Below are 13,555 nucleotides of genomic sequence, written 5' to 3' on the forward strand. Positions count from 1 at the left end.
TGGCCTAATAAACATTCAGTTATTTTTTTATCCTCTTCCCTTTTTTTGTTCTTTCACAAAAAGTTACTTTAAGCTTTTTATTATTTTGTTAAATAAATAGAAGTCACCTTTCATTATTTTTTTTCATGGAATTGGTACATGGGAGATTCAGAGGTGATCCAATGTGCCCTAGGTCTCGTTAGTAGGAGAGCTTCCATATCGTCCTCCTCCAGGTCCGATCTCCATCTAAAGTGCGATCCTCGATCCCTACATGTTCCCGCAACCCTAAACCAACCACATAAACCTTTCGTGTGTTCATTAAGTCTAGTCCTCGGTGCACTGGGAACGACTTTCAAATGATTGGCAGTGAATTTTGAGGCAATCTCGTATAGCACATAACACAGACAAATAGGGAAAAATAGCAAGCAACATCGAATTTTTTTACCTTGGAAATTAGTACTAAAATAGTTTTCTTGATCTTTGTTGCACTCTCAACTCCCTCCACAATCCGAAGCACTATCTTTGTAATTTCACTTCCACATATTTCCCAATGTTGTTGAAAATAATTTGTTGAGAAACCATCGTAGCTCGGGGCTTTTGTGGGAAACATCTAAAATAAAGCCCGCTTTACCTCCTCAGCCGAGTATGGAGCCATCAACTTCTTGTGCATCTCTCGAGTGATCTTGCATGGGATTGTCTGCAAACACTTCGTCTGTATTGGACACCCTCTTCGCCGAATAGAGGTTGATCTAGAATTATGTCGCCATTGCCATCCCCTCCAACTCTAACATCCTCCGTCACCTGCCCAACATCCATAACCAGGGATGAAATTTTTTCTGTGTCTAGTCACTCTGAGGTGTAAAAACTTGGAGTTTTTATCCCCGTCTCTTGGCCAGTCAACCCTAGTTCATTGTCGTTGCATCATCTCCTCCTTGTGGAACAATTAAGCCAATCGATCACTTATTGTTGCTTCTTCCCAAGTCAGAACTACTCTTCCCAGAATATTCCTCAAAATTTCAAAATCTTTTTTGAATTTACGAGTCTCGTTTCTGACATGAACAAACGTGTCTCTGTCCCACGCCGATGGCAAAGATGCCGGTGACAAAAGTTTTCCATTAATACCACTAACTGAGAGGCTCTCTTGTTTGCAGTTCCAAGAAGAAGCAATAAGATTGTGTAGACCATCGTGCATTTCCCACATTGTTCCATACTTGAAGGATCAAACGTGTCGCTCCTGCCCCACGTTTGCAAACAAGTTCACCAAAATATCCTCGTGGACTGAAGACACCGCATTCACCAAAAATTATGAAGCTTTTGGTTTGCCTATAAAATAAGGGGGGTTTTTAGAACAAAAAATAAGGGTGTGCGTACGGTTGTAATGTTGGGCCTCTTGTGGACTGTCGAGATTAATGATGGGCTAGATAATGTAACGCAGCCCAAAAGCCCCAGCTCCCATTGCATTACCAAGAGGCCTAGCCCAAGCACACATCATCGGCGATGACGTCAGCTTCTTCCTCCCCACGTCGCCTCCTCCACTCCTCCACTCCACCGCAACCAACGCAACGAGGCGAGCACGAACGGAGGGAGGGGAGGGGAGGGAACGGATGGTGGGGCGAGATCGGCGGCGGCTATTCCCAAAACGCCATCCGTCCAGAGAGGCGAAGGAGGCAGGGCCAGGATTTGCGGGCACAAATACCATCACCAGCCCGTCCCTCTCTCCCCGCTGGAAGCTCCAATCTAAACCGAACCAAAGGAAGGAAGGAGGAGGCGGCCGGATTGGAAACCCTATTTCCAATTCCTCCGTCCTCCTCTTCCTCCCTCCCTCCCTCCCTCCCAACCTCCCTCAATCCGTCTCCCTTGTCCCGCGGCAAGGGCAAGGACAAGCGGTCGGAAAAGAGTGATTCTTTGGCCGGCGGCGGGAGGGCGCCGCGCGCAAGAGGCGGCGATTCCCCCCGCTGATGCGCGGGCGTCCAGACACCGCTGACTGCCTTCTCCTAGCGCGCGCGTCGGGGAGGGTCGGGCGAGGAGGACGACGGGGAGGGGCGGCGGCGGGCGAGAGGGGGCCGGAGGAGCCAGCGCCATAGCTCCCTCTTCTTTGATGGGCATTCCATTCCAGCTCCAATCCCAGCAGGTAGCACCGTCGTCGTCATCTCCCCTTCCCACACTTCTACAGTTTTTTTTCTCAAGATTAGTAGTGCAACTAACATTCGAGATCTCTGAATGCATCATGTCCCATATGTGCAGAGCCGGTCTGTTTTTCTCTTGGTAGAATTTCACGATGCTGTTGTATATATGTTCATCCATCTCTGCTTATGTTAGTTCCTGGTACAAGAAATTTACTCTTTTTGCACAATGTTACCGGTTGTGTTTCTGATAAACGGGAGAAATCATGTTGCCCTGGATTGCATTTTGCTGACACTTTTCATGGAACGTCCAGTCAGAATTGTCGAGTCGCAATCCAAAACTGAAATATACTTAAAATTGTGTTTGCGGATGTAAGTATATCTTTGGAATTTGCACGGCTCTTTGCCCCAATAAGTGCACAGTCGACCTCTAGTTCAGGCACCAAGTCAGCATCAAAGTCCTGCATTTTTATGGTGTATCACACATACATGTACACGTCGTGAGAGCCTCGTGTAGCACCAGCACATTCTTCTAGCACCGGAATGTGCAGGCATCCGTGTAGTTGCGATAAATATGGCACACTATGTTGATCATGGGTGGGTGGGGGTGAACATCCTCTCTCCGAGTACTAAGCTAGAAGCCCGTGCATTATAATTTATCCATTGGAGTTTTCTTTTGTGCTTTGATTTTACTTTTGAATGTAAAATGTTTACAACTACCCAAAAAAATAAGCTCCGTGTGATGTGATTATTAACTTATCTCTTTTTTTTCCCTCTTTTTGAAGGGAATACAGCAAGCGAAGGCCCTGCTAGCAGAAAACAAAATAATGATCAAAGTATGTATGAATTATTTACATGTACACCGGGCAGTGTCCTTGTTAGCTGTTTGCCTAGCTTTAACTCTTTATAACTGTACATCTTGTAGAAGGAAACTTCTCCATCTGAACCTTTTGGGGGGCAACCTGCGAAAAATGCATCCACTCCGAAGCCAAATATGGCAACTGCTGCCAAGGGTGATTAATTCTCTCAAGAGCCTTCTCACCAATATTTATATATTTGTTCTTGCTTGCTACATATTTCTACATTTTGCTTGTCAGATATTTCTACAATTTGGCTTCTTAAATGTACAACTAATTTTAACTTTAAATCGGCAACACATTATTGTATACTGAAGTACACGTAGAATATTTTGGGAATATCTTATGTCAATCTGGTGAGCAAACCGGAAATTAGTTATATGATTCCACCACAAGGTAGTTGCACATCATAGGTTGCCTCTTTTACACGTGTTCTAGGCCAGAAACCTCAAGAAGGTAGTATCCTTGTTGATGTTTTGTTGCATACTATGACACCGCTAAAAATGACAGAATTATTTTTGTCTTCTGTACAAACGGTCAGAAACTCTATCTGATTCCAGAATATTAGACACATCCATGTTGCAACTTAGAATTCTACATATTTGACATGACATGGATGCCATTGTTTTCCCTATTTCTTTTATTTGGACTCGTTAGCATCAATTTTTTAATGGAACTCATTGGCATTGTGAACATCATAGGCATTGATGGGGAGCAAAATCCTAATTCATGCTCCCTGAATGCCTTGTCAATTTGATCAAACTTATTTGGGAATTTTTCATTCATATTTTTTCTGTAGGTTTTCCTTGTTGTCAGTTGTGCATTCAATAAACCTAGCATATGTGTTATGCTTCTCTGAGAGAGACGTTTCATTGCTAATGACTTACTGTTTTCTGATAACCTGACTGCAGTTAATGCTATGGTCGGAAATAGGACATGGTTTGGAGGGCTTTTCACTGGCTCAGGTAAAAAGCGTCAAGTCCATGCCGAGAGGAACTTTGAAATGACCCCTCTTCAGGTAAAGTTGTATTAGGATTCGCAAGCGAAAACACATACTATCTTTCAACCATATTCTCCCCCAAAAAATCACGATTTAATTTTTCTGTAGTAGAACTGTTGGTTGTCATCTAAAGTAACAAATTCCGTTTCGAAAAAAAAAAGTAACAAATACAGTATCTGGCTAGTTAACTTTACAAGGATTTGGATGATCTCTTCTTTTCTGATATGATCTATTGACGGCGATCCTACATGTCTGCAAAATGCCTTCCCTTTTTTTTTTTTTTTGCAACTGAACCAAGCTTCTTTTAACTACTCAGGAACAAAGGATGCAAAAATTAAAGGACAGACTAAACATACCTTTTGACGAGACCCGACCAGATCATCTGGTATGAAATGCAATAAACAAAACTTACACCCAGTTGGTTAGTTATTTTCCCATTTCTACCATACCGACTTCCAATTGATGATTGCATCTCCACTGTATTTGTTTCGGACTGTGGTTGTAGACATCCCTGAAGGCTCTTTGGAAAGTTTCCTTTCCCGATACAGAGCTCACGAGCTTAGTTTCCGAACAGTGGAAAGATATGGGGTGGCAGGGCCCAAATCCTGCAACTGATTTCAGGTACTTCTTGTTCTAATTGTATGATTTCTTTTTTTAACTTTGAGAAAAAAGGGGGTTGGCCTTTGATATCCATTATAGGAAACCAACACTACAAAGTTCAGTACGTAGAAGTAAACACCCCAGTATAGTTAATAATTGCATCAGTATGGCTGGAGTAAGTTTCAAACAACTTAGCGAGCAGACTACATCTATGTTTAACATTCATTCCTGAAGTCTTTGCACTGTGGGTTGCCATTTGTGTCATCAATTGAAGATCTCAACCTTAACCTGCTGAAGTAGTTTGGAGGCCAGACACAGTCAACTGTGTGTGTCCTCCACTTCTACACCTAAACCCAGAAGCTTAACCAGTGATAAAGTCTCTCAAAAAAAGGCTGTTGGTTCATTGGGCATCAGCCCATCCAAAACATGCATTGTTCCAATCTCCTCGAATAGTCCACAAAACAGCTGCTAACCCAATCGAGACCAGATGCCTTTTTGTCCCGGTCAAACGAGTGCAACCATGCTCCCAGAAGATAATTGACGTTCATGGGTACCGCGAATCCAAACGTGTGAGGACAAGAGAAGAAAATATGGTCGATATCCACTTTGTGGCTACAGAACAGATATTTCCTTGAACCCATCCAACCTCTGTGTGTCATAGTCTCCAAGAAACCAGCCAAAGGAAAAGAAAAAAAACTGGCCCTGGAAGAATATTAATTTTCCAGAAGAACTTATTTCTACTGAAAACTTCCCACTGGCGGTTAACCTCCACTGGTATAGTGTTGCTGCAAAAAGACTCTAACTGAACCCACAATTGAAAAGTTCGTCCCAACGAAGTTCAGTGAAAAGAGATCTGTTCCCTGGAGACTGGAATCTTGTTTCTAAAAGTAAGATTGTACAGTCAGAACCCAGCCAATCATCTTCCGGAAACCTAACATTCCTCGAGTTAACCAGCCTCCTTTGGCAGTGGCAGCAGTCATAAGAAGATCCTTAACCTCCATCAGACGAAGCCAAAAATTACGAATTGCCCAAGTTTGAATTTAACTTGAATAAGGATCGAGTTGAGCAAGTATTTATTCGTAAACAGTGTACTCCCTCCGTATTTACAGAGGGTGTACATCATAACCTGCACTCAAACTGTATGGTTAGTTTGCCTATCTATTTGACAAGTATGTTTTCTCTGTTCTTTAGCTCACTCACTAGCTTATCTGTTCATATGTGGATGCGAAGAGCTTAGAAACGGTCTGATTTTGATTTTCAGGGGCGGTGGATTTGTGTCACTTGAGAATCTTCTATTCTTCGCAAGAAGATACCCGGTATGCCATTTCAAGCAAAATGAAGTCGATATTTTAAACTATTTATGTGCTGATGAGAAAAGTGGCATTCGGCTTCTTCATACTGACACACTATATGCTGTTGCCGCTTACCTGGTTCATATGCAGGCTTCTTTCCAGAAATTGTTGCTGAAAACACAAGGAATGCGAGCCACATGGGAATACCCCTTTGCGACAGCAGGCGTTAACATCTCACACATGTTGATCCAACTGTTGGAGCTTAATTCAGGTATACACTCTACACGACTAAAGATCTTTCCATGTACATGCATATATATGTATGGAAATCTAACCTGATAATTACATATGGCCTGTATGCACTGTATCAGTACTGATGAAGCCAATAAATCTAGTGGTGAGGGTACATGTACCATGTGCTGCATCCTCACAAGTCAAACCACTAGATCAGCATAGAACCCCAGAATGATCTGGTGCTGGACCTCATTAGGGATATTTTATTTTTGAAATATGAGGAATCTTCTAACTTGATTATGACCATTTAACCATAATCATTTCAATAAGCACACATACAGCTGGCGCTAACTGCTAACTGACGGCCAACAACAGTCTTATTGTGCTGTGATTAGAGTGGCCCTGCTATTATTACCTGTATACATACATACAGCATCGGTGGGTCTCACCAGAATCATTGAGCCGATGGCCAATAATTCTAAAATTTCTATGATTTGCACAAAGGCTTTGCTTGATTGTTCATGTGCTGTTTGAATGCGAGTAGTTGGCTGCAATTACTGGATCATTGTTGGTTTCATAATTGGCAGTAGCTCTACTGGTTTTTTCTTGGTTCATCTAACATATAGAATTGGTCAATGCCGCAATCTTCTATCATTGATGTATTATTAATTATTATTTTTCTAAACTTTGGCTGCTCAGCTCGACCGAAAACTTTGCCGGGGATTAACTTCGTCAGAATGCTGTCCGGTGAGCTCGAACCCGCCATGATTCATCTCCGGGTTTCAAACCGCTCTGTTATTCTTTGAGAAACACTAACGCCTCGCTACATCCTTTTAGAGCACGAGGACGTGTTCGACATCCTGTACTGCATAGCCTTCGAGATGATGGATGCTCAGTGGCTAGCGATGCGCGCCTCCTACATGCAGTTCAACGTAAGAGCACGCTCTCTTTCGCTTAAGCAGCATGTCATGCCATGTTTGTGTAACCTAACGACGACGATGAGCTAACGGGTGAATGAATGGATGGATCCACCAGGATGTGCTGGAAGCAACGAAGGCGCAGCTGGAGAGGGAGCTGTCTCTGGAGGACCTCCTGCGGATCCAGGACCTGCCAGCTTACAACCTCTTGTTGAAATGAAGTAGGCTTGAGAAACGAAGAAGAAATATAAACCTGTAAACTGTACGTTGGGTTCCTTCTCTCCTGTGTAACCGACCGATGATGAAACAGGCAGAGTTTTGCTATGAAAGCCTGAATGTGCGTTCTTTCAGCATCACAGTCTCTCTCAACCATGTGTTTCTAAAGAGGAGCTGCTGTGTGTTGCGTTTACAATGTGCCTTATACCGAGCACCCCGCATGGGCATCCCGCACAAACCCTATGGCGATGATCTGGTCGCACCCACGCGGCACGAAGCATTTCGCTTTCTGTTTTCTTTCTTGATCCTGAAGTTACGCGGGTGAGAGAAGGTAGAATTTGGAAAGTTCTTGTGGGGATTTCCTCTTGATTCCCTCAGCGGATGAAGGCGGTCGCTTGGTAGTGGTCTGCGGAGCATGCTGTAGATGGTGATTGGTTTGTAGCTCTGGATTTCATCCGGGCCATACATTGTAATAAACTTGCTGTGATTTATTCAATCAATCGTCTGCCCATTATACCTTTAAAAATATAAGAAAGTGGAACATGTATAGTGGACATGGCTAATTTTGGTAGGTTGCAATGCCGAACTTCGGTTTGGCTAGGCTCTGGTCCGAAAGAGGTCCTCGAGATTTTTGAACGAGATGTAAACTGAACTTTCGAGTAATGCAAGAATTATTTTGCCCAAAAAAAACAAATGTACAGCAGAAATTTTAGGCATTTGCACATATCGGGGGAGACCCCATCATCGAGAGCTTATGTATGTATAGATGCAAAACTTTTTTTTACGTTGGATTGGAAGGAGGAAGGCACCGCATAAAGAGTAGTGCAAAAGGAAGAAGAAAGAGAGGAAAAAAAAGGATTGCTCAATTAATTGAAGAGAAACCGGGTGAAAACCTGAACAATGACAAGCCATTACTGGAATTCAAAACATTGCATTGCATGTTCTCAGCTGTTCATAAAATTTGGTGGTGTTTCAACATCGGAGGAGCTCATGACAAAAAAAAATAGACAAAATGAGCTCTGAACTGTGTGTTTTTTCAAACTTGCTCACATGCCTGAATTCTGTTTGTTTTTATCGGGAGCCAAATCGCCGCGTCCAAAAATAGCTACTCCCTCCGTCTCATAGTATAAGAGTGTTTTTTACACTAGTGTAGTGTAAAAAACAGGTAGTATTTGTTTGATTATTATTTTTTCATTTGAGTGAAGAAAAAAGCAGGGAGATGTGTGTCGTGTGGGTGCAGACAAGCGGCGGATCGGATCCGTTGGGCAGCAGCAGCAGCACGCAGTACCTGCAACAGTGTGCTCATGCCCTGCCAGAGGAGAAGAGAACAGAGGCGCCACTGTGCCGGGCACTGTGGCCACTGTAACCAGAACCAAGAGTCCGTCCACTCCATCCAGGACAAGCCTAACAGGAAGAAACTGTTGTTAGGGCATGCACAAAGGAGGAAGAATGGCAAGAGGAGGAATGATCTTTGCAATGAATTGATGTGATGAGCCGCACTGTGAATCCTTAATTGTAACTGTGTGTGTGTGTGTGTCTGTATGTGGTATGCAATGGACATCCCTTGCTCCAGCCAATCACTCCACTGCTCCTAAACATTCCCCTATCTATATCTATCCATCTATCTTTGACCCCTATCCTATCATGCCCTAATGCAAACACACAGCACACACACACACAAGATGCATCATGCATGGATCACTCACCAAGTCAGCATCACCTCCCTGGATTGTCATCTCACCCAACCACACACACAGCACTTTGGTGCAGGTCAGGGTCAGGGGATCTCCAGGATCAAGATGGTGTGTGTGTGTGTGTGGTAGTTCAGGTTCAGTGATCGGCACCCACCAGGTCATTTTCACTGTGCTGTGCAGCAGGGTGAACATTGGGCGACTGTAATGGCAGAAGAAAAGCAGAGCTGATGGATGGATGATGAACAACCATCAGACAATAGTGCATTTGGTGTACTCAACTTTGATTCAATGAATGTTGTCATCTCTGACGGATGCAGCTACAAAAGAATGGGGCAGAGCTTCTTCTTCTTCCTCAGAGAAGAAACTCGGAGGAGAGCAGAGGAATTGATAAAATCATACACACACGGAGAAGGGCCAATTGCCATTGACTGATCAACCACAAGCTCAAATCAAGAATAAATCAAGTCTTATAATTACTAAGGAAAAAACATGGAGTAATTAACAAGAAGGAAAGGAAAGGAAAGGAAAAAAGCAATATCATGGAGGATCCTAGTATTTCACTTGGCTACTCTTTTAACAACAATGGCGGCAGCACCTCTAGCCGTCCGTCCGTCCACCGCCGCACTCCGGCAGGGTCTTTTTCTTCAACTTCTTCACGTCCGATTCACAAAACCAAACCAAAAAAAAAAAAAAAAAACAGCTTTCCTCGTCGTCGCAGAACCCTGAGCTCCGTCGATCGTCGCCGTCAGAAGCGCGCGTTCTCGAAGCCGTGGAGGTCGCTCACCCGGTTCATGGACTTGCGCATGATGGCCACCTTCGCCAGCTGCTCCGCCGCGCGCCACGCCGACGTCGGCGTCAGCGGCTCGCCCCCTCCCCCTCCTCCTCCGCCCGAGGACGCCCGCGGCGTGCCCGACGGCGTTGCCGACCGGGATGTTGGCGTCGGTGGCTGCTGCTGGCTGCGCCGCCACCGCATGTCGCTCAGCTCCGTGTCCAGCCCGCCCAGCAGGTCCTGCTGCTGCTGCGTCGGCGGGGACTGCAGCACCAGCCGCCGCGCGGACGACAGCAGGTGCGTGGCCGTCGAGAAGTCGCTCAGCTCCGCCAGCCGCCGCGACTCCGCCACGGCGCGGGTCGCCACGAACAGGTCGTGCAGCCGCTGCTGTGAGGAGGTGGAGGAGTTCCCGCCGCCGTCGTGGAGCGGGGGCAGGAGCAGTGGCTGCTCGGCGCCGCGCACCGTCTCCTGCGACGCCGGGTCGCGGTAGGCGCACCGGACGGAGAGCGAGTGCGGGTGCGCGCCCAGCGGCGCCCGCAGCTCCACCAGCAGCTCCCGCTCCTCCTCCGCGTACATCTCGCCGAGCCGCACGCTCAGCGCCGACCCGCCGTTGCCGCCGGCGCCGCCCGCGAGGGCCACGGCCTGCTGCCCGGCGCCGCAGGAGTACACCGCCGTGATCTCCCCCGTCGGGAAGGTGAGCTCCAGGTGCACCTCCTGCATGACCACGCTGACGAGCCCACCGAGGCATTTCGCGAAGGCGTGCTCCGCGGGGGCGCTCGACTCCAGGTGCTCCTCCTTGGGCGCGAGCGGCGACCGCGCCGGCGCGTCGTCGGCCGGCCCGGCGATGGGGATCTCCACGTGGGTGAACCGCGTGGCCGCCGCCGGAGCCGCCTGCGGGCGGCGCAGGGAGTGGTGGTGGTCGCCGTGCTTCCTCGCGTCCTGCTGCTGCTGCTGCGTGTCGGAGAGGAGCATGACGGTGGCGACGGGGTTGCGGTCACGGCGGTCCTCGAGGACCTTGGTGGCCTTGCGCAGCGCGTCGCCGGCGCAGGCGCTCTGCGCCTGCTCCTGCCCCTGCGCGGCGGCGCACACCACGAGGCGGTCCACGATCTGCCGCGCCGACCGCTGCCCCTGCCGCGACATCCGGCGCAGCGGCATCAGCCGCTTGGCGGCACCGGAGAAGGCGACGATGGAGAGGCGGTCGGCGGGGCCGAGCGACGCGATCACCAGCCGCATCCCGCGCTTCAGCATCTGCAGCTTCTCCCCCATCATGCCCTGGCTCACGTCCAGCACCGTCACCAGGTCGATGGGCGCGCGCCGGGACGCCGACGACCGCAGCCCCGGCGCCTTCACCTTCACCACCACCACGTACTTGCCGTGCCTCCGGCCGGACGACACCAGCGCGGCCTCGGGCGCCACGGTCACCGCCAGCCCGGTCCGCGCCCGCGGCGGGTGCGGGAAGAAGCCCCGGAACTCGCCCTCCGTGCCGGCCGCGTCGCCCTCGTCGTCGTCCTCGTCGGCCTCCGGGATCGGGTTGAACCCGCTGCCGTTGGCGGCGGACTTGGGCGCCAGGAGCGGCTCGTCGTCGTCGTACACCTTGGGCACGCCTGCGGCCTTGGTCGTCACCGGCGGCGCCTTGCGGGAGTCGTCGGAGGTCCTGCGCTTGCGGTGCGGGGAGCCGTCGACGTCGAGGTGGAGGCGGAGCGAGGCGAGGAACGGCGCCTGGCGCCACGGCGCGGAGCAGAGCGGGCAGGCGAGCGCGCCGGAGGCCGCCGCGCGCGCGTGGGCCGCGATGCAGGGGAAGTGGAAGGAGTGGGAGCACTCCGCCGTGAACACCGCCGCCCCGCCGCCGTTCTTGACGCCCCGGGTGCACACGCCGCACCGTGCCTGCAGACAAAGACCGATCAATCACCCACCCACTCCATGGAAGAAGAAGAAGATAAACAAGTAAAAAAACCATTCCATGAAAACCATGAGCTAAAGCAACATCGGGATGAGGAAAAGATTTTGCGTTCGTTCTTTTTGGGCAGTAGCTGCAGTAGGATTTGAGTTAGGATTGAAAATCATTGGACGGCTGCTCAAATCAGAATCACGGTAAAGCTGATCTGATCCGATCCGAAGCAACTTTTCCCCATCTAGGCTCGACCTCGCACTCTTTCTTTCACTTCACACAAAGGAGGAGCAGAGCAGCCTTTTACCTTGTCCTTCTTCTCCCATCACACGATTGCTGATTGCATCCATCATCTTCATCTTCCTCCAAATGATGAGATTCTTTCTTCCGCTTCCATTGGAACATATAGTTCTCGAGCAACAACTTGGAGAGTTCACGGATTTGTTTGTAGCGTAGCCGAATTGGGGGTGTGCCGAAAGGAGATCTCGTTCGAGGAATGATGAGAAAAGGTGGCACGGAGGGAAAAACAAAAGGGAGAAGTGGGGATTGGAAAGCTGCTGCGGTTATAATAATTGGATAATCACGAGCAGAATCGAATCGAATCGAATCTCAAGATGAATGGGGATTAGGACGAAACAGAGCAATGATTGATCCCCATGCTCTGCTCCACTGTGAAACGGGAATGGGGATCGCCGAGCGCCACCCGCCATTGCAAGCGACAAGCAACACGATAACCATACTGCATTCGATTCGGGAGCTCTCGTCTCGGGACTTGACTAGAGGAGGAAGAAGACGGGGAGTTAGGGAGAAAAATGGGGGCTTTGGATGGTTGTTACCTTGGTGGGGAGGATGGAGGCCTTGAAGAGCGCGAATCTGGAGGGGGATCTGGGCGAGGACGGCGCGGAGATGGCCTGCAGCAGCGGCACCCGCTTCCTGGCCGACACCGGCGCCGACGCCGGCTGCGGCGGCGTCACGGGCGCCACGCTCTCCGGCTCCGCCGTCGGCCTGGTGCGGCACCGCAGCGCGGGCGTCGACGGGTTGCTCCCCCCGCCCCCGCCGCCCATGCCGGAGAAGAAGGCGAGCTTCCGCGGTGTCGCCGGCGCGTCGCCGCGCGCGGGCGGCGGGCGGCGCTTGGCGCTGCCGCTGCCGCCGCCGTCGCTGCTGTCGTCCCGGCTCACCGACGTGCACAGCGCCCTCCGCCACCCCGTGCCCATCTCTCTCTCCACCGCCGCCTCCTCCTCCGTCCTGCTGCCGCTAGCTAGCTCGCTGGCTGGCTCAGAGTCTCCGGGGAGAGGAAGAATGGCGCCGGCGCCTCTACTTATATGATAAGTGTGATGCTCTGCTGCTGCTGCTTGGTCGTCCTGCCACCACCATGAATCCGTCACATGGGGCGCTGTACCTCGCTGCTGCTCCGGCGTGTGTGAATTGTGGTGGGATTGGACTTTGGAGGGAAGTTATAATGGGGGAGGGGAGGGGGAGGGGGGAGGCGGGTACGGTGGCTCGGCTGGCCTACGGGCGAACTTCGGCTTCCATGATGGAGTAATTTAGTGCTGCTCCTCATGTGATAGGGGGTGGGAGGGGTTGGCCAATTATTACGGGAAACCTCTGCTCTGCTCTCAGCTTTCTTTATTGGTACTAATTTGTTACTCCTCTTTTGAACACCTTCCTCCTCTTTTGTGTAGTAACTATAATCACGGCTTCATTATTACATTTGTGTAGTGTAAGTATTATTTTTTGCTCCGTGGAGGAAAAGAAAAGGGTGAAACCCTAACCGATCGCTCTCCAGTTGCGATCCATGCTCCGATCTTCCCTTCTCTGGTCGCCGCCCCGATGATACGGGGCGGAGGGGTGGGGTTTCTCATCTCTAGTCTTGGGTGTAGAAGGCTTTCTTTGGCTGGAATTTGGTGTCGTGTGACGAGTCATTGTAATGACGATGGTGATGTTGTCTTCAATACAGGTCTCTTATCGACGAACTTGGGAGGTTTC

The 13,555-nt window shown here is 49.6% G+C and overlaps 2 protein-coding genes across 3 annotated transcripts; one reads left to right on the top strand and one right to left on the bottom strand.

Annotated features, from left to right (window-relative positions):
* The first annotated feature begins 1,625 nt into the window (after positions 1-1,625).
* LOC125528299 (ELMO/CED-12 family protein) lies at positions 1,626-7,352 on the top strand. 2 transcript variants are annotated; one of them, XM_048692793.2, is made up of 11 exons: positions 1,626-2,110; positions 2,897-2,938; positions 3,028-3,115; positions 3,871-3,977; positions 4,276-4,344; positions 4,465-4,580; positions 5,821-5,875; positions 6,002-6,122; positions 6,785-6,832; positions 6,923-7,017; positions 7,121-7,352. In XM_048692793.2, exons 1-11 carry the CDS (start codon positions 2,078-2,080, stop codon positions 7,220-7,222), a joined length of 876 nt encoding a protein of 291 aa, XP_048548750.1. In that variant the 5' UTR covers positions 1,626-2,077; the 3' UTR covers positions 7,223-7,352. The 2 variants fall into 2 exon arrangements, with proteins under 2 accessions (XP_048548750.1, XP_048548749.1); XM_048692792.2 differs by having other exon boundaries at positions 1,627-2,110; positions 2,888-2,938.
* Positions 7,353-9,341: 1,989 nt separating this feature from the next.
* LOC147983113 (Zinc finger (C3HC4-type RING finger) family protein) lies at positions 9,342-13,072 on the bottom strand. The gene is made up of 2 exons (XM_087542850.1): positions 12,406-13,072; positions 9,342-11,565 (listed from the first exon to the last, which is right to left on the bottom strand). Exons 1-2 carry the CDS (start codon positions 12,781-12,783, stop codon positions 9,658-9,660), a joined length of 2,286 nt encoding a protein of 761 aa, XP_087398976.1. The 5' UTR covers positions 12,784-13,072; the 3' UTR covers positions 9,342-9,657.
* Between the last annotated feature and the right edge of the window lie 483 nt (positions 13,073-13,555).

The sequence above is a fragment of the Triticum urartu genome, chromosome 2A (genome assembly GCF_056163025.1).
Source record: "Triticum urartu cultivar PI428250 chromosome 2A, HENAU_Tu73, whole genome shotgun sequence".
Lineage (NCBI taxonomy): Eukaryota > Viridiplantae > Streptophyta > Magnoliopsida > Poales > Poaceae > Triticum > Triticum urartu.